The sequence below is a fragment of the Gadus macrocephalus genome, chromosome 8 (genome assembly GCF_031168955.1).
Source record: "Gadus macrocephalus chromosome 8, ASM3116895v1".
NCBI classification, from domain to species: domain Eukaryota; kingdom Metazoa; phylum Chordata; class Actinopteri; order Gadiformes; family Gadidae; genus Gadus; species Gadus macrocephalus.
Window position 1 is genome coordinate 1,409,803 of NC_082389.1, and position 26,238 is coordinate 1,436,040.

The 26,238-nt window shown below is 47.9% G+C and overlaps 1 protein-coding gene across 1 annotated transcript; it reads left to right on the top strand.

Annotated features, from left to right (window-relative positions):
- Positions 1-3,211: 3,211 nt before the first annotated feature.
- pigk (phosphatidylinositol glycan anchor biosynthesis, class K) lies at positions 3,212-19,085 on the top strand. The gene is made up of 10 exons (XM_060057960.1): positions 3,212-3,345; positions 3,593-3,646; positions 3,737-3,828; positions 4,343-4,478; positions 6,635-6,746; positions 7,429-7,525; positions 8,870-8,987; positions 10,249-10,359; positions 12,864-13,036; positions 18,127-19,085. Exons 1-10 carry the CDS (start codon positions 3,262-3,264, stop codon positions 18,473-18,475), a joined length of 1,326 nt encoding a protein of 441 aa, XP_059913943.1. The 5' UTR covers positions 3,212-3,261; the 3' UTR covers positions 18,476-19,085.
- The last annotated feature ends 7,153 nt before the right edge of the window (positions 19,086-26,238 follow it).

Genomic DNA, 26,238 nt, shown 5'->3' on the forward strand with positions numbered 1-26,238 from the left:
AACGCTGTTGTTGCTCTTGGCCTTAGCTGTGTGTAGTTGTGTGTCTGTGTGTGTGTGTGTGTGTGTGTGTGTGTGTGTGTGTGTGTGTGTGTGTGTGTGTGGGGGGGGGGGGGGGGTTCTCTCTGTGTGTGTGTGTGTGTGTGTGTGTGTGTGTGTGTGTGTGTGTTGTGTGTGTGTGTGTGTGTGTGTGTGTGTGTGTGTGTGTTTGAGGAGGGGGGGGGTTCTGTGTGTGTGTGTGTGTGTGTGTGTGTGTGTGTGTGTGTGTGTGTGTGTGTGTGTGTGAGTGTGTGTGTGTGTGGTGTGTGTGTGTGTGTGTGTGTGTTTGTCTCTTTGTGAGAGACTGAGAGCGAATGATCCACGTCTTAGCGGAAGCAATGGGAGTATATTTCCCATGACTTTAGATGTTCTGTAAACAATGCATCCCCCAAACGCTTTTCCGCGCTTTGCGTGTTTATCCAACAGCTAGCTAATGAGCGTGATCAGCTGGATACAATCACTTGTTGGAGAATATCGCCAGTTGAGCTATTAGGTTAATTGGTAGCCAATGAGCTGGCTGTTGGGGGGTTTACTTGTTCTTTGTAATTACACGTCATTGTTGTGCTTCCACGGGGTTTCTAAGTGCTGTAACCTCGATGCAGTGTATCCAATAACTTACATTATGGATGAAACGCTTGGCTGGATCTGGGAGAGCTGCGAGGCTATTACAAAGCCGACTATTAAACTGCTGTTAGAGTACGCTCCAGAGAAATGTCTTTCTCTGTTTACTGCTTCTCCTGATTTACAAGCCAAGCAAGCCAATGCCTATCGCTATCAAACTTGAAATCGTATTTTCTTTTTTCCAAACGGCCAGGTTAGCACGGCGCATACACAGACACAAGCACACACACACACACACACACACACACACACACACACACACACACACACACACACACACACACACACACCAGTATCTTAAAGAAAGAATTTGTAGCCAGTGCATATTGCTTCTATTGTTGTTTGTTTTTTTAACAAAATATTTGAGAAGAATATTTCGGTATAGACAGCTATTTCCTTTCTGAAGTAATTAATCATTATTGTTGGAGTCGCCAAGCGACCACGGGTCTTTCGGAGGCAAGCGGGTTGCGCCGCGCTTTCTCTCACCTCAAATAGTTGAGGTATCTCTCGTTTGGCGAGATACTCCTTGGCATCGTTGGTATTCATCTTCAAAACGTCGCGTCGAATAGTCCAGCGCAACTTCGAGGTACCTTTCTCCTTTGTTGGGATTGTGGTCCCTCTCTTCGGTGACGACCGAACGGCAGACAAATCCTCCGCTATGTTAACTGAAAACCTCAGCGCATTTTTTTCCGCGGCGTTACTTCAGAATGAGATTCCTGTAGGCGATGCCACCGTGCCACCCTCCTCCTCCTCGGTCATGTGCCTTGCCTGTCCTCCTTCATGAAGAAGTCTGCCGCGCGTTCTTCTGTGCGTACTAGTTCTTCCGCGGACACACACACACACACACACACACACACACACACACACACACACACACACACACACACACACACACACACACACACACACACACACACACACACACGACGCTTCACGTGGACGCGTTGGCCCCTTGAATGCGCTGCACATCTGCCGACACGCGCACATTTGTTTCACTTGCGCTCATCAGGGACAACAGGCGAACTTGAAGCGCGTGTGTTGGGCGGGTGGGAGTATGGCTGTCTATCTCATAATGGAGCTACAATGACCACTGAGGAATGGGGGAAGTGAACACGAACTGCCAACTGGTAGCACGCTACGGACATAAGCAATTCCTTTTCATGAATATAATAATTATACAGAATATATTTATTATTGAATTAATACTTAGAATACGGCCAGTAGGGTAGGCCCAGTAGCCGCACGAGACAGAAAGACGCGTATTATTGTTAATGAGAAGGCCTGTACAGCTATTAATTTTTAAATGGCTTTTGCATGCAAGAAAGTGAGACGATTTCGTGAAAGCGACCGAAAGACTAAAAAGCTTAGAGTTCAGAGCAGCTTTGAGGCAATCCAGGATTTGTCTGTCGTTAAAAGCCACGCTGTGTCGTTTAAGCCTATATGGGTTGCATCCTTGAATCACTAATCCTCCTGACAGCTCCCTTACAGTGCACCTTGTAGAACATAATCACAGAACGCCAATAATTGAACCAGAAATCTCCTCAATAAGGAGTGCTATAGTGCGCGCGCGCGCACTATAGCACACACACACACACACACACACACACACACACGCGCGCGTGTGTGTGTGTGTGTGTGTGTGTGTGTGTGTGTGTGTGTGTGTGTGTGTGTGTGTGTGTGTGTGTGTGTGTGTGTGTGTGTGTGTGTGACATATTTCCGTCCATCAAAATAAGCACTGAACACACCTTAGTGCTGAAATCTGTGTTATATATTTTAACGAGCAAATGTAATGTAATGCTTTGATTTACTTTTCTTTATTAAACTCTTCCGAAGGAAAATATTTGAATTAACGTTTTGCGAATGATTAATTCCGCTAAAGCCTGCGTGCATGAAAAATAGAGTAGGATTAAGTAAAGTGATTAAGTAAAGTTATATGCGCAAGTATACTCAAACACATATGACACGGTTAACATGCTATATTCCAGGCAGATTAGGCCTATTGTTCTGCGGGGCTGCTGTGATGGGCATATGATGAGACCATTATAATTGCATAGTTGTCTGTCTCACTGATTGTAGCCTACTGGTGTGTAAACCATGGTGTAAAGTGATGTTTCACTACCAGAGTAGCACATCATATTCGTATCATTAAATTAATAATGTGTATTATGTTGCTACGTCTCACGGATGGAGGGATAGCACTTTTTTGTGTGAACCCAACGTCATGGCAAATTATTGTGTTATATATATATATATATATATATATATATATATATATATATATATATATATATATATATATGGGAAATGTACACTCTGTCTGAAAAAAAAAATTAACCTACACAAAGTTGCATACAGTACCATTCATATCTATCTGAATGAGGACGATTACATGAGTATATAAAAAATAATGAATACTATTTTTCCTTTGTTATATTTCCTTCATATCTTGTAATAACTTGTGCGATTTGAATGTGCAAAGAAATTGAATAATCTGGCAGTATTTGTATTTGACAAGGGCTGTTACTTTGAAAAAGCTTCCTTTCAGGAAGTCTTCCGTCATTGGTCGGTTCAGCCCCAGCTGTTGGCTTTACTTCCGCGATCACAATGGCTAGGCATTGTACGGTCAAAATATTCGTTTTATTGAGCTTATTTAATTTATCTTTTCTAGTCAGCACTAATAATATCGAGGTAAGTGTCGAGTATTAATGCATATAGTATAATCAATGATAAAATGAATAAATGTACGCCTATTCGTTGTCATTTTAGCAGTGCACCTGCCATGTAGCCTGCTTTCCTCCATTGAGATGCTGTGTGCAATGTGCCGTATTTTATTTCCATGAACCCCTTTCAAATCCTAAACATATTCGCTTATGTGACGCAAGATAGCGCAAAACTAGGGCATATCTAATCTTAATACGTGTTCTCTTCCTATTAGGACAAAGCAGGTCAGTTCTTCAATAGTGGACATACTAACAACTGGGCAGTATTGGTGAGTCCTAAAGAGCCATACCATGTTGTTAAGATCTGAAGTACAGTAAAAACAATCAAAAAATCTTAACGTCTTGAATTTTCTTAATAGGTGTGCACTTCTAGATTCTGGTTCAACTACCGTCATGTGGCCAACACCCTCTCAGTCTACCGCAGCGTCAAGAGGCTGGGGATCCCGGACAGGTGAATGGGATACCACAGTATTAACAATGATGATAATATGTTCACAGGAATCAATAAATGCTGATGTGGGTTTACAAATCCGTTGAATATTTGAATTCCTTTGAGTTAATCAACACCTTACAGGCACAATATTACCAAAATCACGAACGCCTGCAGAAGTGAGGGTGGTTGCACGTTGCTAATATTAAATTATCTAATGCCGACTGTTTTGTTATTCTTAATCACCACATTATTTTCCCTTCCAATAAACATCTAATGTGTTGTGTGTGTGTGTATTATTATTTTTTTCTTTTAATTTCCAGTAATAGCTTGTCTTGCCAACTCCAAAGTTACATTGAATAAAAAAGACATGACATGACATTGATAACAGGAATACAGCAAAGTACTGCCGTTACATAGATACCAGCATATAAAATGATCAATGCGGTCTATAAATATAATAATAACCTGATACTGTACTAACCTAACTGCAATATATGAACCTAGTATTAACACCCTCTTTTTTGATTTCCAGCCGCATAGTTCTGATGCTGGCAGATGATATGGCTTGTAACCATAGAAACCCAAAGCCTGCCACAGTCTTCAGCCACAAGAACATGGAGCTGAACGTTTACGGTGACGATGTGGAGGTGGACTACCGCGGCTATGAGGTAGGCTGCGATGACCTCGGACTCACTGCTGAATGGAAAGCCTCACAGAGAAGGAAGTGCGGCCATCTAAAGTGACAGTCCAGTGTCTCAATCTTATTTGCATGTAGGGACGTCATCAAGGTCTTCAAAATGATTAATATGTAAGACTTAACATTTTGATCTTATGAAGGTGGGGAAATGGTTAACTGTCCCTTTTTAATTGGACTAGAAAGCAAGTGTCGTGCTCTACGTAAAGCTCAAGCAGCTCATTTTCGATGTAGCATCTCCATTGTTGTTTTGGACATCATACGATGCACCAGGGCCACGTTGATCACACAATATGGCACTGCGTAGGCATCACCAATATGTGAGGTTTGGGTCTCAAAATTATCAGACTCGCGTTAGACTGGTGCTGCAAGAACAAAAAGAGAACCTTCTTGACATATTTAGCCTACACCTAAATGTTTGTTAACTAGAGGCCAGATACTACCATGTATCTAGTATTATTATTATTATTATTATTATTATTATTATTACTACTGCTACTACTACTACTACTACCTGCTATAAAGAACAAATATTAAAGCAATTCATGCTTTTCTCTTGGTTTTTGTAGTCTGAGGGATTTGAATAATTATTCATCAATCGCAGATAAGAATTGATCAATTTTAAATATGTATTAACGGACATTGTAGGTTTTATGTACCATTTCTCCAAAAATGGGTTTGGCTTGGTCTGCCTAGTAATGGCTAGAAATGGCAGCAATTGCGCCACATTTGACATTGTTTTGTTTAGCAGCATCATTTGTCGACTTAGGACAGGCTGAGAAGAACAGCCGATTGAGCGAGAGCCTTATTGATTTATTATTCTGGTCATTTAAAAAATAAATGACCGGATAGAAAAAGTCATGGGGTTTGTAGTTTATTCAATATTAACGATTCATAGATTATTGATTCGTCAGTTAATGGAATTGCACGAAATGTTCAACCCTAAGTCCTACACAATCAAAAACAAGTCTATTTATTCCCCTCAGTCTTTTTCTTTTCCTCTGGTGAGATGCGGTCGTTAAGGATTACACGGTTTACCCGATGGCTTCTAATCTGCAGCAGCAGGAAATTGCTCGATAGCACAAATGTACTCAAACACGGGGGCACCCAGGTGCTTTGTTTCACCCCAGGCCCACGGTGTAATGGGAAAGGCCCGTGGAGTGCCCTTGTGCTTTATCTCGGGTTGTTTTGGCTGTGTTTGCGTCGTGTCCGTCACACGCACTCGGGGGGGATGGCGTTAACGCACGCTCGACGCCACGGTGTGATGACGCACTCCAAGTCTCACGAGGACATCAAGGAAAAATGGGGTTTAAAGGATTAAACGATTGTCTTTTCTCTTTTTGGTTTATCATTCAAAAGCGGGATAACGTTCTAAATGAAGATGCTTTTCAGCCGTCAGTCAACTGCACAATCTAGCCGTGAATAGGCTTTGTTCATAATGATTAGGTTGCGGTGCCCCAGAGACTTGCGCTCGTTGTCAAGCCTCTGCCATTCAGTCTGAGAGACGGTTCACTTCCCCCCAACCCACACCTACCGCCCCCATAAACCAAGCTGGCCGTTACCAGTTGTTGGATGCGCCTCGTCATCCTTTTCTCATTGTATAAATTCATAATTTATATTAAATGTAGCTGATGCTGAAATCTGAAAAACGTTATCTCAGGGCAGTGTCGTCTCATCGACTACCCTTAAATGTTTCGGAATGATCCGGGGCTGTGCCACCTCCTATGTGAGGGTGCATTGAACTCGGGCCACGTCCTTTGAACATAAGCCAAGCGCTAGTGTTGGGAGAATTGGCCTAAAAATAAAATCTCTGATTTTTTTCAACCCAAACTAGAATATTGATTTTTGTTGTTTTTTCTATAAATGACAAATATATATTTTTTTAAAGTTTGGATTTTATTTGAAGATTAACAAAAGCAAAATTTGGTTGCGACAGACTTGAGGCAAACTCTAAACACTCACTTTCTTCAACGCATGGTGCCATGTTGACATTTTACTCTTTAAAAAAAAAAATATATATATATAAAAAATAAAATCGATTATTGACCATAATTTCGAATTGCGATTAAAAATCTATGAATGGCCCGGCTCTACCATGCCCCGGGCTCCGCCCTTTGTCCTGTTGCCCAGGTGACGGTGGAGAACTTCCTGCGTGTCCTGACTGGCCGGCTCCCCGCCAGCACGCCTCGCTCCAAGCGGCTTCTCTCGGACGACCGCAGCAACATCCTCATCTACCTGACCGGTAGGATGCCCCGACCGTACCCGCCTACAGGCCGCACCCATAGCTAACGGGCTGATGATGGTTCCCTGTCGACGCAGTGCAAGGGGGTTGACGTCCCCTTACGTCCTTGCGGACCCTCCTTGCGTCCGCCGCGAGGGCCGGACGCGCGCCTCCCAAAAATGTTAACCATGCGTCGGGGCGACGCAGCAGCGAGGGCTGTGATTGGTCCGCTCACTGAAACCCGACGCCGAACCGTAAAGGTTCACGACTGCGTCGAAGCGACTGTGTGCTCCCTGCATTTCGTCGACGTGGAACCCTAATCATCCCTTAAGGTGTGTGTGTGTGTGTGTGTGTGTGTGTGTGTGTGTGTGTGTGTGTGTGTGTGTGTGTGTGTGTGTGTGTGTGTGTGTGTGTGTGTGTGTGTGTGTGTGTGTGTGTGTGTGTGTGTGTGTGTGTGTGGGTGGGGTTCTTGAGAAGGAACAGATCGCTCCTCTGAAAGATGGCTAACGGTACCCACGGTGTTGAGTGGGTGGACAGCGCTCTAATGTTCCGTGTTTTAAGATTCTGTCCTCAACGCTCACATTCCTGCTCACACTGTCATCTACTTGGGCTTTAGGCCAAAGTCAGTTGATTTGTTAAGTGACTGTTTGTTTTCCTTTGTTGTCTCTCTGTGGTTTTTGCTGCTTCTTTGTTTGTCTGTCAGGTCATGGCGGGAACGGCTTTCTGAAGTTCCAGGACTCCGAGGAGATCAGTAACGTAGAGCTGGCCGACGCCTTCGAGCAGATGTGGCAGAAGAGAAGGTACAAAAGGCAACAGCGTAGAAAGAGATCTAGATGGAGACCATAGCGCCGCACTAACTCTGCTGAACACCGCTTGTTACGGCTGGCTGATACCGGGTTGAAACGAGTCGTCTTCCACTGATTAATGCCCGATCCCATTTCTACCCCTTCCCCCTCCCCCTTGTTTTGAAGGGGTAAGGGGAAGGGGGAAGGGGTAGAAATGGGATTGGGCCTAATGCTTTCATTCAGTTAACAACCGAGCCCCTTTGGGACAAGCGGGAGAGACACGCTCCCTGGTTAACTTACCCCTGCCAGCCTGTTGCCTCGTCTCCTCCGCCCTCTTAATGAATGGACTTGTGAATGGGTCGTTACCGTTCAAGGTGCTCGCAGGTGGTAGATTAGCACGTGCGCGCGCGTGGCGATGCAGTAAACGAGGCTTCTGATTAAATTAGGCGTGTGCGTGCAAGGCTGCACCCCCGTCCCATCGGGGCCCTCGTCACCCGACGCACTCTGAGCTACGGCGGTGATCTCTGGCCTCCTGGAGAACGGATCCCGGCAGCCTCGGGGACTTTGGACGACAGACGTCTGGCCTCTGAGAGACCCCGTAGCACCCCCACCCTAGCGCCCAGCTCCCCCCCCCCACCCTAACAGGTCCCCCCCCCACCCTAGCAGCGAGCCAGCTTCCCCAATGGGACGTGTGAGTAGGGAGAGCAGTGCCCTCTGATCACAGAAGGAAGCCGGGGGAAACTGGCAAAGGGGTGGAAGTGTGAACGTGGGCGTACAGACCGGACCGGGCAGACTAGTTTTTTTTTTTTTTCGGGGGTCGTCATGGCAACTGGTGTCTGGAGGATGGTTTTGGGTGGAAGGTTGGGTATTATACAATCCTAAGAGAAGAGGAGGAGTGTTGCACGAGGAGATTCGCTTTCAGGCGAACTTGGTGTGTTGTTGCTGGGTATAAAAGAAATGTACAGAAGATGATTCCTATTTTTAGGGGCTCTCACTCCAGAACTGACTTGTCAATTCAATTGTAACTTAGTTCCCAGGGAGCTGTGTAAAAATGATGGAGATCAAGACTGTGTTGGTGTTTTATTTGTGAAATAAAAGTGCTAAATTGCTGCACAGTAAGACTATTATGCCGTTTCAGTCAAAGCTAAAGCCACCATTAAACTGCACCTTCTTGAATATTATGAACTATATAATCTTTTGAAGCTTTTGAAATCGACGTATTTCTGTGGCTGTCTTCTTGGCCCAGCTTCAGTCCAAGTCATTGGACTGATTTCCACTCGCCCAACCCCTTTAGATCTGGCCACTGAAGTGTGTGTGTGTGTGTGTGTGTGTGTGTGTGTGTGTGTGTGTGCTCGCCAGGTACAACGAGCTGCTGTTCATCATCGACACGTGCCAGGGCGCCTCCATGTACGAGCGCTTCTACTCCCCCAACCTGATGGCTCTGGCCAGCAGCCAGGTCGGAGAGGACTCTCTGTCTGTGAGTTACCTGCGCGCCTCCAGGGGATACGGGCGGGGAAATCACCTGCTGGCTGGGAGCCGGAAATCGTGTCCCCCCCCCTTTGACTAACAGCGATTGTATCTGGGGGGGGGGGGGGGGGGTTCTGCCATTCACAGCTCATCAGAACAGCCCAGCTGTGCAATGAGATTACTTCAGCAATTCCCCCTTTTTAAAAACGAGTCGAGATAAAAAGGTTTCTCTCTGATTCCTGATGGCTTCTCTGCAGAGTCAAGTATATTTTTGACTAGGTTGCAGAGCACTTCTATAGCCACTCTTATTTTTTTCGACAGCATCCTCTGATCGCTTTTGATTGGCGTGTCTACTAAGCGACTTAATCTAGTGTCATTTAAGAATATTAAGGTTGGCGCTTTAAGCCTGGACTGCAGAACCATGGAGCTCCTGTTTATTAATGTTGGATGTGTGGTTGGCGTTTCCTATTCATTGTTTATCTGTATGTTCTTCAATGAAGCTAATGTTGGATGTATCTCTGCCTCTGAAGACCAACGGCTCCAACTGTCTGCGGATGGGCATTGCTACTGCCCTAGGTTTAACATGGGCACTTCTCCATGCATTTCTTCACATTAGTGTAACAGTGACTAGCTCACACCATTATCAACAGTACAAACACGAGTTGATCCTTATCATTAAGATGCTGATTTAGTGCTCGCTGTGTTTTAATTACATACCCCTTTTTTGCAATCAGCAAAAGCCCTGAACATAATCAAACATGAAATTACCCTAACTGAGGTAAATTATCTCAACAAATGCAATGGCACAATCAAGTCTTTCTAGTAAAATGTAAGTACATTTTTAAACTCTCAAGTTGTTAAAGCCCTGATTGTCAGCTGTGATTATTTATTTTGTATCACTGCACTAAAAGAACGCTGTCACTTCTGTGAGGCACTTGGCAGAAGTAGTGACAGCAATCATACAATGCAGAGCCAATAGAAACCCATTCCTGTCCTCTGGTGCTGTGAGGAAACAGCACCACCTACTGGGCGTCTGTGGCGGTGTTATTCTATGCAATTACAGGATGTATGCATTAAACCTCCTAAAACGTTAAGCCTTGTTGGAGGCTAAGGCCCAATCCCATTTCTGCCCCTTACCCCTTCCCCCTTCAAAACAAGGGGGAAGGGGTAAGGGGTAGAAATGGGATTGGGCCTAAAGCATAAGACCCCAGAGGCTCTATCAGGTTGCAGCGCTGTGGTTTGTTAAGCCCCCCTTCGTCTCTCCGCCACAGCACCAACCCGACCTGGCCATCGGCGTGCACCTGATGGACCGCTACACCTTCTACCTGCTGGAGTTCCTGGAGGACATCCACCCCTCCAGCACCACCAACATGAACCAGCTGGTGAGCCCGTGACCCCCGGTGTGGGTGCTGGTGATGGGTGGTGGTCTGGGTGGGTGCGGGTAGAGGAAGAAGTCTTGAGCAGGAACAGAACGCTCCTATGAAAGTGTTGTGTGGGTGGACAGCGCTCTAATGTTCTGGGTTTAGGAGTTTGTGTGTGTGTGTGTGTGTGTGTGTGTGCGTGCGCCCAAAGGGGTGTGTTGTTTAATTGGGTGTGCTTCGTGTTCGTTAACGTGGGGTTAGGGTTAAGGGAGCATCCATCTCAGCTATCCTGTACATGGCTCTGTGCTACGTGAGTGACCCTGGCCGGCGCTTCGAGTCTCCTGAACACGGTCGCACACAGAATAGTGCTGAGCTGTTTATTCTCAACCGCCACCACCGGTGAAGATTACGAGCTGATATCTAACCTATAATGCGTCCTTGGGTCAGCCCAAAGCTGAGAACGGTGAGTTTAGCATTTTGATCAACTCTACAGATGACCTAGGTATATCAACCAAAACCCCCGGCACTCGTTTGGAGTTTGAATAACCCCACCACCACACTCCACACTTCTCGTCTGCAAGTCTGATGGCCGTCTAGGGGGTCTTCTCCTTTGCCTGGGGGTCCTTGGATGTGTTGTGAGTGAGCTGGGGTGCCTGTGAAGATGTGGATGTCGGTTGGGGGCTGGGGGACACCTCCGTGGTCCACTGCCCAACACGCGCTACGGCTTACCCGTCGATGTCACCTCAGGGGAATACAGCCCCAACGCAGCTCTTGTGGGTCTACTGGTCCGAAGAGAACGGTTCCTTTTTATACAACATGAAAGAGTGGGTGGCCGATAGTCCACCCACTCTCTACTTAAAACAGACTGGCAAATGTCAAACGTGTGTGTGTGTGTGTGTGTGTGTGTGTGTGTGTGTGTGTGTGTGTGTGTGTGTGTGTGTGTGTGTGTGTGTGTGTGTGTGTGTGTGTGTGTGTGTGTGTGTGTGTCACACCTTTAGGTGTGTTGGTGGGGAGGGTCGACTTGTACACACACCCCCATCAAGAGCGATCAGTCTGATAAGCAAGATTAGCGCAGGCGGTTGTACCACATCTATTCTGATTCCCCGCCATTTTCCATTTTATTTGGAAGGTACGTTGTTTGTTCTCTCACATCTAGTCTGTGACGGGTCGGATCAATAATTTGATTTTCTCTGGGGTGGAAAGGAGCTAAAACAATATTTTTCATCACTTGCACTTTAAGGAAGACAAACGTTCGCTGTCTCTGGTTCTACGATGGCCGGCTCTTGATCCCAGCCTCATATTTCCCAAGCAGTTCTCAAGCTTCTTTTTTTGTAAGATAAAAAGCTTCCCTCATTGATTTAATGTGTGGAAAAAGGGGCTATGTTTGAAGAGCTTTGTTCAGTAACACACTATTGAGTCACTCTTTAAGAGGATTAATCCTGCAGTCTTAATGCCCCAGGTAGTTATAGATTAGGCATTGGACAAGGCGCTCTCTCCTCCATAACGCCTTCCCCAATAAGATCAGACCCTGTGCCCTCTAGTGCTCGTTTCATCGCCCTTGGGGTCCCTCACTGAGGGAGGAAGCCGTCCTCTATTTGTGTGTGTGTGTGTGTGTGTGTGTGTGTGTGTGTGTGTGTGTGTGTGTGTGTGTGTGTGTGTGTGTGTGTGTGTGTGTGTGTGTGTGTGTGTGTGTGTGTGTGTGTGTGTGTGTGTGTGTGTGTGTGTGTGTGTGTGCGCGCGCGTGCGTCATAAAAAGCATTGTTTTAAAGTGAACCGTTTGATTGTATCCTTTGCTGTTGTTGATCAAGTGAACATCTGGCCCAGTTCAGCCAGTGCGCCGTCCCTTCCACTGAACCTGACTTAAGGAACTGACAAAGACCTGAGGCTAGCGAGCTCCTCGCCTGTTTTGGCGAGTGGCTATGAGGGAAGGCTGAATGGATCACTGGTATTTCTTTTTCAAATACTTGTAAACTCTAGCTCACTAAGGCTAGTTTCTCTCAAGTGGCCTCCCCTCCCTCTGAGTCCCACTGCTGGTCCATAATTGATAAACAGATTGTAGACATTGTTGGATCATTTGACACTAAAAGCGTATCATCTATTTGTCCACGTTCAGCTGACTGTAGCCGCCTCCTCCCTCGCCACTAACCGGTATTAGCAGGAGCAGCGGTAAAAATGAGCCGAAGGAGAACGTCTGTCTGCATGCCAGCGGCTCGGACAATAATCCATCACCTCTCGCCAAGTACAGTTTCTCAAGGAGTCTGAAACGTTGAACTAGTATGGGTGTCACGGACCCACGACTGGCAGCAAAGCTACAAAATCAATTTGTGGCAGCACGGTCCAAAAAGTGCTGAAAAGTGCCTGAGGTGCCTTTGAGGCCGGCTCTGTTTGGAATGATCTACGATGGGCTGATAAACTACAAATACAGCACACTCGCTGTAAATGGGATTACCCCTAATTGCGTCGTAGAACGGTATTTTTAAAATCAGTTTTCTTTTGCTGTTTGCTTTTTTTTTTTTTTATGGCAGTTCAAGGTGTGCCCCAAGAGTCAGTGTGTGTCCACCCCGGGCCACCGTACCGACCTTTTCCTGAGGGACCCAGGACGTGTCCTCATCACGGACTTCTTCGGAAGCGTCCGCAAAGTGGAGATCACCATGGAAACCATCAACCTGTCGAGCCCCATGGAGCCTTTGCCAGAGAGGTAAGCTAATTATGATAGTGAAAACAGAATGATGACCGTAATTATAATACTGAAATTTTTATTTTGTGATTGCTTCAGGACAATAATAATTGAACACTCTAATAATGGGCTTTAGGGAGCACGCAAGGCATCAAATGGTGTCGACCTGACCTTGGTGACAAACAAACAAACAAACAGATTTCACTAAATCATCAGATCATTCAACCGAATATGCATTCCCCCGACAGACGTCTGATTGGTCACGTTTGACTTCAGCCGTCCAATGAGAGGAGCCCCCAGGCCAAATTGTTGAATCGGGTGTTTAGTCCAATAATGAGCAGTCGGGACTCATTTAGCACAGCTCTAGTTAATTACATTGATTCACTGTGCTGAAATGGAGTGCTTGACCCATTGGTGTTTAGGCAGATAATTACTTCTCAAGGTTATAGAACCTAGTAATAAAGGAGCCATGTTATCAAACATTGGCCAACTTTAATCATTTTCCTCGAGGATAAACTGCACAGTACATATTTTGTATATGTATATTAATGCACACATAATACCTACCGCAATTATAATGTATTATGTCCCACGTCAAAAGCTTTTGAGGGACGTTTTCCCCTGCACATGAAGAGTGTAGAGTGTGTTGATGGTAGTCGTCCACTAGATGTCAGTAGTGTGCCGTCTAAGCCATTATTTTTGCTCCATCACATTCGGTGGTTGATAAAATATTTACTTACTTTTTTAATATTGACTGATATTGGCTATTCAGAGTCACAGACAATCTCATAAAAAAATCGTATGAGGTGCGTAGTTAATGTTTGGAAAAAATCCAAATGTCAATAAAATTAATGAATCCTATATTTGCGTTTCTGATCTCTATTTTAGGCTTATGTGCTTAAGACACACTTGCGGAATAAGATCAGTTTGATTTTCCACTCAGCAGGTTTTTAATTGAGCCATTTTTTGAATTTACATAGCCGACATGGTGAGAAGCCAATCGGTAATTAAAACAACGGCAGAAATGTTCTGGTGATCGCCTGCTGAGTTTGGCACAGTTGGCCATTCGATATGTTGTAGAGAAACGCACACACTACACACAAACAGACACACACAGAGAGATTATATTCACCATTCTGATGCAAGAAGCCCGCAATCTCCTGAATCATTGGCTCTTTAGTAGGGGGTTTTGTTTTTCCCCGGGAAGATAAACGACCAATGAGAACGCACGATCCTAGCAGAGGCCAGCTAATGTGGTAGTTTGTTACAGCCGGTTGCATGCCGGTGAGACTCCAAAACAAGTCTTATTTCCAATTGATATTGCAGATATGACCAAGCAGTCTCTTGAACCTCTTTGGTTCTACGTCGGGGTTACGTTAGTGGACCAATCGCACTCGCCTCGACGCGAGGTTAACATTTTCGGGAGGGCGAACGCCAGGCCCTCGCGGTGGACGCAAGGAGGGTCCGCAAGGACGTGACGCGTCCGTAAACCCCCTTGCGTTGCGTCAACGTCCAACCATAACGCTACCTTAACCCTGTGAGGTGTGTTTTATGATGGATTCTGGATTGAATGGTTGTCCTAAAGGGGTTCCCCTTTCAATACATTTAATAATATTAATCATGATTTCCTTATTTACTTTTTAGTTGCAAAAATCCCACAGACTCAAATTCGCCCTCGCTATAGCAGATCACATGCTGCATGCCGTGCGCGACATGTTGTGGATGAGTCGGAGCTCTCCGAGGCACGGGCCTTTTGTCCCGCTAATCCCTCCGTACACGGAGGTATCAGAGATCATTTGTCGAGGGTTTATTTCACAATCTCTTTGAATGTCTAAGGCTTAACGCAACCAGGGCTTTTGTCTTTTCACTTCTCTCGCTCTGTCCCTCATTCCTCTGGGAACTGTCTCTCTCCGTCTCTCTCCGTCTCCTCAAATGTATCTGTGAAGAGTGTATTTTCCGGGTTCTTCCACTAAGTGAATTACAGTATGGAGTGGACAGTGTAATGCGTCATCCCATTCACTCCATGCAGTCTCAGTCGGCGAAGGGAAATGGCCCAGTAATGAACCGTGAGCTGCCTGTTGTTCACGATGCATCCTCACTCATCTTTAATCATGGAGTTTTAATTCAGTTGAGTGAGTGACACGATTCAATGAATGAAAGAGCGTGCATTATGCAGATCACTCCACAGTGACCCACACAGACTGTGCAGGCCTTCTTCATGGCTTAAGGCCGTAACAGCAGGGACCTCGCCACACGATGTCACAAAGATTGTTTGGGGCCATCGCGTAGTGTCTTGCAATTCTTTAAATATTGATCTATTTGATCTATTGCAATGTTTTATTTATTTATTTAAAACGTCAGTATAAATTTATATTGCAAAAATATAAACACAGAATACATTGTCGCGCCCTCGTAGCTCAAATTTAAAATCAAAACGAAAAAAGACAACCTTTTGGAGTCATTTCCGAAGAAAAGAGTCCCTATACTTGCATGAATCAATTTTAGATTATTATATATTCATCTTTTTTAACCCTCTTTTGCTTAAACTTAAGTTGCGACCAAATTGCCTTGAAATTGGAATTCCTCCATGGCGCTACGAGGCAGTGCTGAAGGTAAGTGACCCCTGACCTGTGTTATAATGAAGGGGGGCAGAGGTCGCGCTCAGCGTGGAAGGCTTTAATTAGGAGAAACAAAAGGCGCACTGGGCGTACTGGGAGTACTGGGAATAACATCAGTCTGGTCGGTATGGCCTGTCTCGTTCTCGGGCCCGGGCCCAACAAATCAGCCCGGGCGTCTGGTTATCTTCGCTCACACACAGACTCGCACGTTCCCGCACACGTACACGAACACGAACACGAACACGTACACGTACACGTACACGTACACGTACACGTACACGAACACGTACACGTACACGAACACGAACACGTACACGAACACGAACACGTACACGAACACGAACACGAACACGAACACGTACACGAACACGAACACGAACACGTACACGTACACGTACACGTACACGAACACGAACACGCATGCACTCAAGCCAAGGCAGGAAGAGCTCAGCTGGACGTTATGTTCCAACCCCCCCCCCTCCTCCCACACACACAGAGGGCTCACATATCTATCAGACAGAGAGAACAAGACGTACGGAGAGAGAACGCTTTCTGCAGAAAGATGGAGGGAGAAGGAAAAAAAATATATATATATAAATAATAAATAAATATCCAGAAGATGGAGGGGAGACGGATGGGGTGAGGAGGGGGAGGGGGGGGAGAGATAATGAATGGCTTCACCTAGCTATCGGTGAATTGCAAACCGGTGTGGTTGATCATTACGCCAGAGGTTACAGCCCACTCGATTGGCTAATTAAGGAAAGTTCCGGGCCAGCTGCCCAGACTCTCTCTCTCACACACACACACACACCCCCCCCCCCCCCATGGGCCACTCAACAGTGACTTATGCAGGCCCTGCAGAGAGGCCATAGCTCTCTGAAGGTGGGGGGGGGTGGAGTTGGTAGTGCTCTCAAGCCGCCGTATCCCCGCGGTGGGTAGATACACGAGACGACCAGCGGCAGACTGTGGAGGCGACTCTTTGATTGCCTCCCGCCGTTAAAAGCGGCACCGTTTTAAAGAGCATCTCAGCCGGAGAGCTGGATTGCATCGTTTCCTTCTCCCGTGTGATGAGGCCGCCGCCACCGCCGCCGCCACCGTACTGTAGGGGTGATGAGGCAACAACGCGCACGCCCCCCCCCCCCCCCCGTCAGCCGTAGGCCACGGCAGCCCCGCCGGACGGCCAGAGTTTACAAACGGTCGGCGTGTTTACCGCCCGGGGCCAAACCCTCCCAGGGCGATGGACGAAGCGAGGATCGTAAAACGGTGTCTGTCTCTCATCAGCAGCATGCCCTAGCTTTGTGAGCCCTTTTACAGGATACCTGTAGCAGCCTGCAGACGCAACACCAGGGCGGGACCATTTGGCCTGAAAATAAAATCTCTGATTTTTTCAAACCAAACCCGATTATCGATTTTTTTTTTTTCTGAGTGGATTATTATTATTTTTTTTTTAAGTTTGGATTTTATTTGAAGAATAAGAACGATTGGAAAAAGCAAAATAAATAACACACATCTCCCAATCTGCATCAGTTTACGAAGTTGTAATAAATGTGTTGTGCTGCTGCTTATGGTTGCCACAGACTTTAAGAAAACTACCCACACTTTTTTCAGCGCATGCTGCTATGTTAATAAAAAAAAAATAAAAATCTCCAAAAACTTATTTTTTTTAATAATCGATTTTATTTTGAAAAATCGTCCATGAACCACTAATGCGAATCTCAATTAACAATCGATGAATCGCCCTGCTCTACGCAACACATGGCTGAGAGGTTTCCTTGGCCACAACTTTGTTCCGCTGGTTGGTCACTGACGGAGCAGTGCTGGCCCTGACACGCTGATGAGCCACACGGACACTGCGGTCCTCCCTGTGCAGGTGTGGCGAGCGGTCAGTGACGACCCCTGTCGACACGTATCAATCACAAAGGGGGGGGGGTGGCCGGCCCGGCCTTGTATAGGCGCCCCCCCACCCTCTGATCAACTGGGTCATGTGGGCTGGGCGGGGTCCAGAATGGGAGGCATGGGTTTGCTATGGAAATTCAAAATGATCTTCAACAGGGACCCGTTAGTAAAGCACCCAATGCCACTCTCACTCGTTTTCTCTACCCAGTTGAGTAGTTAATCTCTGGTGATTATACTTCTTTAGTTCTGATGTTTGGTTGCCGGGGAATAAAGCAAAACTAAAGGGGGGGGGGGGATTAAGCGTGGTTTTGGTTCTGCGGTTGTCACGCTGCATTTGATTGGCTGTGCTCCAAAGCAATGTGCCAATCAACAGGCCCGACAGGCTCACACGCCATCTGGCAGGGGGAGCGCTCGAGCTCGCTCTGCTCACTGACAGCCCTTTCTTCAGCGCTGGATAACGGCCCTCTGCCTGACACAAAGCTTCATGTTCTCTGCGGCGAACTCGCACCTTGTCTTCGTTTTTAGGAAGTTATTAAAAGCTGTGTGTGTGTGTGTTTGTGTGTGTGTGTGTGTGTTTGTGTGTTTCTTTCATGTCAGGATACTGTCTGAGGACCGGCAGAGAGAAACGCAGTACTATGTGGACCAATTGCCGGTGTCTGGGATCATCCATCAGGTGAACACACGCACGCACGCACGCACACGCACGCACGCACGCACACGCACGCACGCACGCACACGCACACGCACACGCACACACACACACCCTCCCCCCCATTGTTCTGGAACACGTTCATATTATAAAGTGCACCAACTTCGACACTCGGCTGACAGTGACCTTCACACATCACCTCTTTCCTTCTCTTTAGAAAAGTTTTTCCATTTACGTACCTTTTTAAAATCTCCCACGTTGGCACTTGTGCTAAAGCAGCAAAAGGAACCACATTAATCATCTTTGCTGAGGACGTGAGGACAAATTATGGCTGCATGCGGTTTTTGTTCTTTTCTTTCCGATCACGTCTGGGCGCGACATTTTTAGGTTTCGGGGGCCAATTCCCTACGAGGAAGGACTTTTTCTGTGCTCATATTTGGGTTACCCTTGGCAAGAACCACAGTCCCGACATCATGCCCCCATGCATATCTAAATGGGATTCTGCGGTAGAAGGAGAATATGAATTTAAAACCAGGGAATGTGCTTTCGTCTTCTCCAGATTTGTTGCAATTTACGACTAATTCCTCCAAATTTCTCGCTATGACTAATTTCTACAAAGTCGTCCCAAACAACGTCTCCGATCGCACGTCCCTTGTGTCCCCCCATCAAAGTTAACATTAAAAACATTAAAATGAAAGGCCCTCTATGCCAACGAATGTCTTAAGCTGGCATCGAGAAGGCTTCACAGAATGTGACCCTTTGGCTCATTTCTGTGTTCAGCGAGTGGCGCCGATGTGTTGAGTGTCAACGGCTGAGCATGACCCGAGCTGGTGCTCTCCCCATGGCGTGTGTGTGTGTGTGTGTGTGTGTGTGTGTGTGTGTGTGTGTGTGTGTGTGTGTGTGTGTGTGTGTGTGTGTGTGTGTGTGTGTGTGTGTGTGTGTGTGTGTGTGTGTGTGTGTGTGTGTGTGTGTGTGGTTGCATGACCATGTGTTACCGCAACGAAGAGAGGAGGGCCATCACGACAGTTGGACCGTCCTCAGACGCCAGCTGCTTGTCGTATGCTTTGGTTGGTCTCCAGGCTCCCAGACTAACCCCGCTCCTACCCCGGTACTTGCTCGTGAGTCGGTGTTAAATTGCTTCACAACCTTTGGCGTGAAGTCTGTCGTTTTTTTTTTTGTTGCCAATTTATGTATGATTATTATTTATGAAGCCGCAATGCGTAGCATTTCGACTAGCTCGCAGCTTAAAATGACCTGGACATATATGTCGTCAATGTTGATGCTCATTACCATAATGTTAGAAATATAATCACATCCTATAACTGTTATATTCAACAAATTGAAAATGCTGTCCCTTATGCCCGTACAGCCCTATTTGTTGGCAAGAATTGTACTTTCGCCACTCTCTTAAACCCCTCTCTCGCACTCCACCCAGCCAGCCGAGCTACGCTAGTTTGCATCACAAAATAGCCCAGCCTGTCAGAGTGAGTCAGAACTGTGTTATTGAGTGGTTTTACCTCGTCTCCGGCCTCCCTACTGGGAAGTGCTCCATCGTACACTGCGCCAGTTTAAACTTACTTGTTGGGAGTTGTTTGAGGTAGTTTTTGTAACCAACATGTAATCCAGGCGTCCAGGTAGAAATAAAGTAGCCTTAGTGAGTGGTGAGACCACCCTGATGGGAGCTCACACACTCTGCAGTCTGGCCTTCAGCCCATTGGAAGCCTCTTCAGAAATGTAAAAGAGGACGTATCCAATCAGCACTCAGGGGGAGGGAGTGTGGGGTCACGACGAACAAGGAGCACCTTGTCTGCCAACGAAAGACAAAGAAATGTGCAGTCCCCGAGGAAGGTGTTGCAATCTACGGAGCAATCGAGGCGGTTTACCCGAAATAGCCCAAATAACGATGTTAAAAGATGATCAATCATCTGTACGGAAGGCCTTTCTCCGAGGTGTATACGCGTTTGTTTCACTTCCTACCGGCTTCGACTATGGCGAAGAGAGAAGGAGTACCAACTTAGTTATTCAGTGGGACTGGCTGGAGTGTGTTGGACCACCCAAGGCCACGGCCATTCATTGCGAAACCCAAACTTGAATATCCGGGCGGTGTTGTAAGGCAGAATGGAGGGAGGGGAGGGGTTAGCCCTACTTCTAGACAGCGACTACCGTTAAAAACTTTTAAATAAGGGATTTCAGTGGCAAGCGCCTGTTTACAAATCGGTGAACCTTTTCAGTACAACCTCCTTTTTTTTTATTATATTTTTTATAATAATTCTGAGTCTTGTCGCCCGGCTACGTGATTGTCCACCGCTGACAGAGAGCAGAGCAGAGTGTTCATGGTCGTTGGCGCCTAGGCAGACTTTATGAGACAGGAAGTAGAAGCCATGGTGGCAGGGGATCTAAAAGTGAGAAACGTGGAACTGTCGTCGCCACTGCTTAAACGTGTTCTGCTGCACCGCCAACCACCGGCCAGGGTCACTGAAACACTCGAGTGTAGCTCATGTAGCGTGTTAAAAACAATATGAGAATCCATCTCGGACGATCCAGAAACCAAGGGCGACAAAACGGTGTGCGTGGATACGCAAGGCCGCGTGCGTCGGAACACGTTTACTTCACATCTCGTCGACATCACAGAGACTAAACGGCCGCTTGTTTGGGAAGGCATGCTACTACCCCGGGGTGGAAGAGGCCGGGACGGAGGGTCTTGTCAGATTGACTCATATCTCAATCTGGGCTCACTCGATAATTCAATCCTCGCCACAAAATGGCCGCCATCAATCATATCAGTTGACAACCGTTTTTTTTTTTATTTATGATTTTCTATTTAACCATAATTGCACTGGAATGGGGGGGGGGGGGGGGGGGGGGGGGGCTGGGGGGGCAGGGCTCAGAGCTGCAGCACCTCCATGTGTTGTGTTGCCGTGTGTGGACGCGGTGTGTATCATCCTTCCATTTGTGGGCGGCGTTAATGGAATGCACCTGTTTTATGGAGAACTACAATATCGAATCCACTAACTTTTGATGGCAATCCGTCAGGCATCTCTCTCTCTCTGTCTCTCTGTCTCTCTCTCTCTGTCTCTCTCTGTCTCTGTCTCTCTCTGTGTGTGTGTGTGTGTGTGTGTGTGTGTGTGTGTGTGTGTGTGTGTGTGTGTGGTGTTTTTGTTCATGGGCAGAGAGTCACACCTAATAGAACCGACTTTGACTGAATGGCTGGGAGGTAGGTGTGTGTGTCATTTGTGGACAAACACCCACACCATGGCTGGCCTGCCATGCAGACGTGCGTGTGTGCGTGTGTGCGTGCGTGCACGTGTCCATGTGAGGGAGGAAGTGATTAATGCCCCGTCTCCAGTGGCAGCTGTCTCCGCTATGGAGTCGTGCTGCGACCCCCCCCCCCCCCCCCCCCCCCCCCTCCCCCCCCCTCATCACGCACTCAACCCAACGCGCTCTTATTTTGTTGTTTCCCGAGTCACCGCAACGTTATACTTCATATTTCTATGATTTGATTTTTATTGTTCTAATGCGTCACGCTTTTATTTGTGCAGCTATTTATATATATGTGTGTGTGTGTGTGTGTGTGTGTGTGTGTGTGTGTGTGTGTGTGTGTGTGTGTGTGTCTTCCTGGCTTTGGTGATTTGCAATCTCTGGCGTCAAATAGTTATTTGTTCTCACGCCCGCTTGCCGCTGCACCATATGGCTGCGGCGATAGAGGGACGGGGAAACATTGCAAATGAATGCAAATGGGGGACGGGGAAAAATACGACCGCCACCGAGAGAACAAGAGAACGCGTTCCTCTGTTGTGAGGTCTCTGGGTAGAAGGACAGCGTCAGGCCGCACCATGTTAAGTCGATTTTTACAAACGTCGAAGTATATTCGTGTACATCTTGCAGGGTAGATATGCCTGGACGCTATTTTCTGATAATTTGGGTGGAAAGGAAAGGGGGGGCATTTCTGCAGGGTTTTCGCTCACTACAGGACCAATTTCAAAATAGTTTGCCACATTGGTTCCTTAGGCCCAGCATGATGTTAAATGGGGTCCAGGCTGAGATATCAAATTTGTTCTTTAAAGTCCTTAATAACATCATTTAAAGTGCATTACGTACTTAAGTTCTTTAGTGACGGTTCGTTTTATTGGGCACACCAATGTTCTTTTCTCCTTAATTCTTCTGGCAGTTGGAACTCGAACATCAAGGCCAGTGTTCTGCACACATCACATCGACGTGACGACCGACCCCATTGATGTGATTCAACCTCGTGTTTGGCAGAGGTTTTTATTTTCCTCTTTTTTTTTCTTTTTTTTCTTCTCGACACCCATCAGTCAAGCGGTTCAACTTTAATTGATTTTGGAATTTGGAACACGGAATATTAGGCGCTTTTAATGTGGCGAGGTCACCGCGGGCAGAGGACCGTCCTTGGCGTAGAGGAAGTTGAATGGCGCTCCGAGAGACTTTGCAACCAGAGTTCTCTCGTTGTCACTAATCCGCTCAAGGTCAGCCCAAGTTTCTTGTCCCTTTTTTACTGTGTGTGTGTGTGTGTGTGTGTGTGTGCGTGTGCGCGTGCGTGTGCGTGCGTGCGTTGACTCTGACTAAACGTGTACCATTAGCCTCTCTGTGTAGAGCCGCCCATCGGACTAGCCCCTCCTCTCAGACAGCGACCCCAGATCTCACTCTTCTCCTCCGGGGGGGGGGGGGCACCGGGCCCGGCGAAGCACCGGGCCAACAGGAGGCCGTGCACGTGAACACACTTGCTCCCTTCTGACACCTTTCTGTATACACGCACGCACGCACGCACGCACGCTAGCACCGGCCTCCCCAGCGCCCCTCCCCTTGTCATCTGAGGTCAGCGTTGGCTGGGAGCCACATGCTATCATGAGCCTCCCCCCCCACCACCACCGCTCCCCAAACTCTGCTGCCCTTCATCCACCTCGGTTTCAGTCTCTCTCTCTCTCGCTCTGTCTCTCTCTCTCTGTCTCTCTCTCGCTCTCGCTCTCGCTCTCTCTCTCTCTCTCTCTCTCTCTCGCTCTCGCTCTCTCTCGTTCTCTCTCGTTCTGTCGTTCTGTCTGTCTCTCTCTCTCTCTCTCTCTCGTTCTGTCTCTCTCTCTCTCGTTCTGTCTCTCTCTCTCTGTCTCTCTCTCCCTCTCTCTCTCCCTCTCTCTCTCTCCCTCTCTCTCTCTCTCTCTCTCTCTCTCTCTCTCTCTCTCCTCTCTCTCTCTCTCTCTCTCTCTCTCTCTCTCTGTCCTACATTTAGCACCAAACCCAGTAGATTGCGTCCGGGTGCTGACCCCTCCACTCATACCGGCGCTCCTCCTGTGCACTGCTTCCCGTCTGCCCCCTGCACACATTCCACCACCGCGTGGATCTCTCACTCTGCAAACACTACAACATCGAGGCTTCGTTTCCTTCTCCATAGCGTCAAGGCCAACCGTTCACAGCAACCCGGGCGTTCACAGCAACCCGGGCGTTCACAGCAACCCGGGCGTTCACAGCAACCCGACCGTTCACAGCAACCCGGGCGAAAAGTGGCCTTTCTATGAGCTCCATGGGACCCCAGTCGCCCTCATCTAACCCAGGGATTAGATGCAACTTTCTTTTCCCCCGTAGGAGGCATTTCTTTGTTGCAGCAGCAGCAGTGGAAAAACACAGGACAAAAATACAATACAATAAGAATATGAAGTACCAATACAAAACAAAAATAAACTATGGTAATTGCTAAACAAAATGCTAAAGTATGGACAAGACCAGACAAACAGAACAAACAAACAGCTGGGCAAACAAAACAGGCGGTATAAACAATAGAAACTAGAACTAATAAAGTGTAAATATCCAGTGAACGTGGTGCGCGTGATGTTCTGTGCAGCCGTTCTACGGCGTTGTTTTGGGGCGTTTGAGGCGCAGTGTGTGTTGGCGTTCTCCGTCGGGGCCAGCTGGGCGCTTTGAACACCTTCGCCTCTCGCTCTCTCTCTCTCTCTCTCTCTCTCTCCCTCCCCCTCTCTCGCTCTCTCTCTCTCTGGAGGTCAGCCCTAGCCTGGTCCTACCAGATTCTCGTACTCCATCTCATTTGCACAGAGAGTCTGGCCGCTCTCCATCGGCAAACGGTAACTCACTTGAAGTAGGGTTGAACCCCCAAGTGCTTCATCATGGAAAAAAATGACCCCAAAATACAGACCTGGGTGGGGCGCGGGGGGGGGGACACTTCTCGGGGTCGGCCCAAGAACTTAAAGGTTGTATCAGCGAGGTCGGGTGACGTCACTTCTGTCGGTGTTTGAAGCGAGATCCCAAACAAACAGAGCCAGCCCCCCCCTCCCTTCCGTGTTTTGTGAATCCAGTAAAAACGATCATGAACGCAGCGCAAAACCCCCCCCCCCCCCCCCCCCCCCCTTGTCGGTGATTAGTTGGAATACTATTTATTTTGGTTTTGAGTGGTTGGTAGTATCATTTGTTTTTGGGTGAGATCTCTTAAGGGTTATTGACGGCCCGTTATGGGCGGACAGCTAGCGGATCGTGAGGAAAGAGCCGATGAACGAGTGATCCTTTATGTTTCAGCCTAGAATCGCTGATGCAACCTTTAAATCGGCACTATTGGTGCAGTGCACAACGTTGACTCATCTCGATGCGTTGCAGAACAGTAGAGGGACGGTTCCATCACAGAGGGCGTTGTGTTGGCGTTGGAGAGGAGCTGGAAGCCTCATGGTGTCATCTCTACCTCTACCTATCCAAGCCACTCGGAGAGCTTCGATTGGTTCTGTTCATTTTTAACAGAAAAGAGGTTTCATTACTGCTGGGCTGCCACAAAACACCCAGCATTCCCTCTGCTTTTGTGTTTTATTTCAGGAGGCAATTAAAACGGTCCAGTAATAAGTCATTGCAGCGGAGGGGGGAATAATTCAAACTAATACCAGAAGTCACTTTAGGCTCTTTGTCCCCCGTCAACCAGGCAACCACCAACCCCTGGCTTTAAGGGGAGGTGTGACAAACCACAAACCTTTGATTGACTGGACGTGTGTGTCGTTGCTATGGTCGGCGCTCTCTCAAATGCGGTTCGAAGATGCGAAAGTCGGCGCCGCTGTGTCGATGGGATAAGGTGTTTCTGGTTGTGTCTTAAGGCCTGAATCGTGCAGGATGCACCCGACTCCTGTAACCTCGCCCCAGCCCGGCTACCAGACCCAGCAGGGTGACGCTATCGCTGCGGGGAGGTGAACATACGGCGTACCGTCCTGCGCGGTGACCGTCTGTCAGAGGACGCGCGATCGTTCAACGCGGCCATTCGGGAAGAAACGGCCGGAGAACCCGAACCTGAACTCGACGACTAAGTGCTTTTGCCGCATTGAAGAAGTGACGGCTTTCCTCCGTGCCTTTTCCTCGACCGGCGTCCGTCAGGCCCGGTTATTTATATAACGGTCAGCCCGGGTGACCGCCGGCAGCAGCTCAGAGCAGAGTGCTTCCTCCGCCACGGCCGCTGAGGCTTTTATGTTCGCCGAGGAGCGGGCGGCGCTGGCACGCACCGCGATCACCCGACGCCACCCCGGATCCCCGTCCGACCCTCCCGACGTGGGGTTTACTTCGAGGGTAAAGCGCACGCGTCTCCTGGAATTCACCCTCGGGACATTAACATATAAATGATGCGCGACGCCCACCGAGGCGAATGCTTAATGAGCGGGGGGGGGGCCGCATCTCAAAGTATAATCCCACGCAAAGTGATGATGTGGCAGCGGCCGGGGCATCAGCCCGGCGGGGGGGGGGGGGGGGGCTCTGATGATCCTCCCTGGGGGGGGGAGGGGAGTGGTGTAGGGGGCGTGTAGGGAGAGGCAGAGAGACAGCAGGTACACAAAGGTGTTGAACGGCCTTGACAAGAGAACGATTAAGGGGACTGCGTGTGTGAAGTCCTCCATCTGCTAAGGGTTAGGGGTGTGTGTGTGCGTGCGTGAGTGCGTGCGTGTGTGTGTGCGCGCAGCGAATGACAGCGCAGTCGGCCGTGGTCTCACCAGGAGGGACGCTCAATTGTACTTTCAACCACCAGCAGCTCTCCTTTCGTCCTCTCTCTCTCGCTCCCCTCTGTCTCTGTCTCA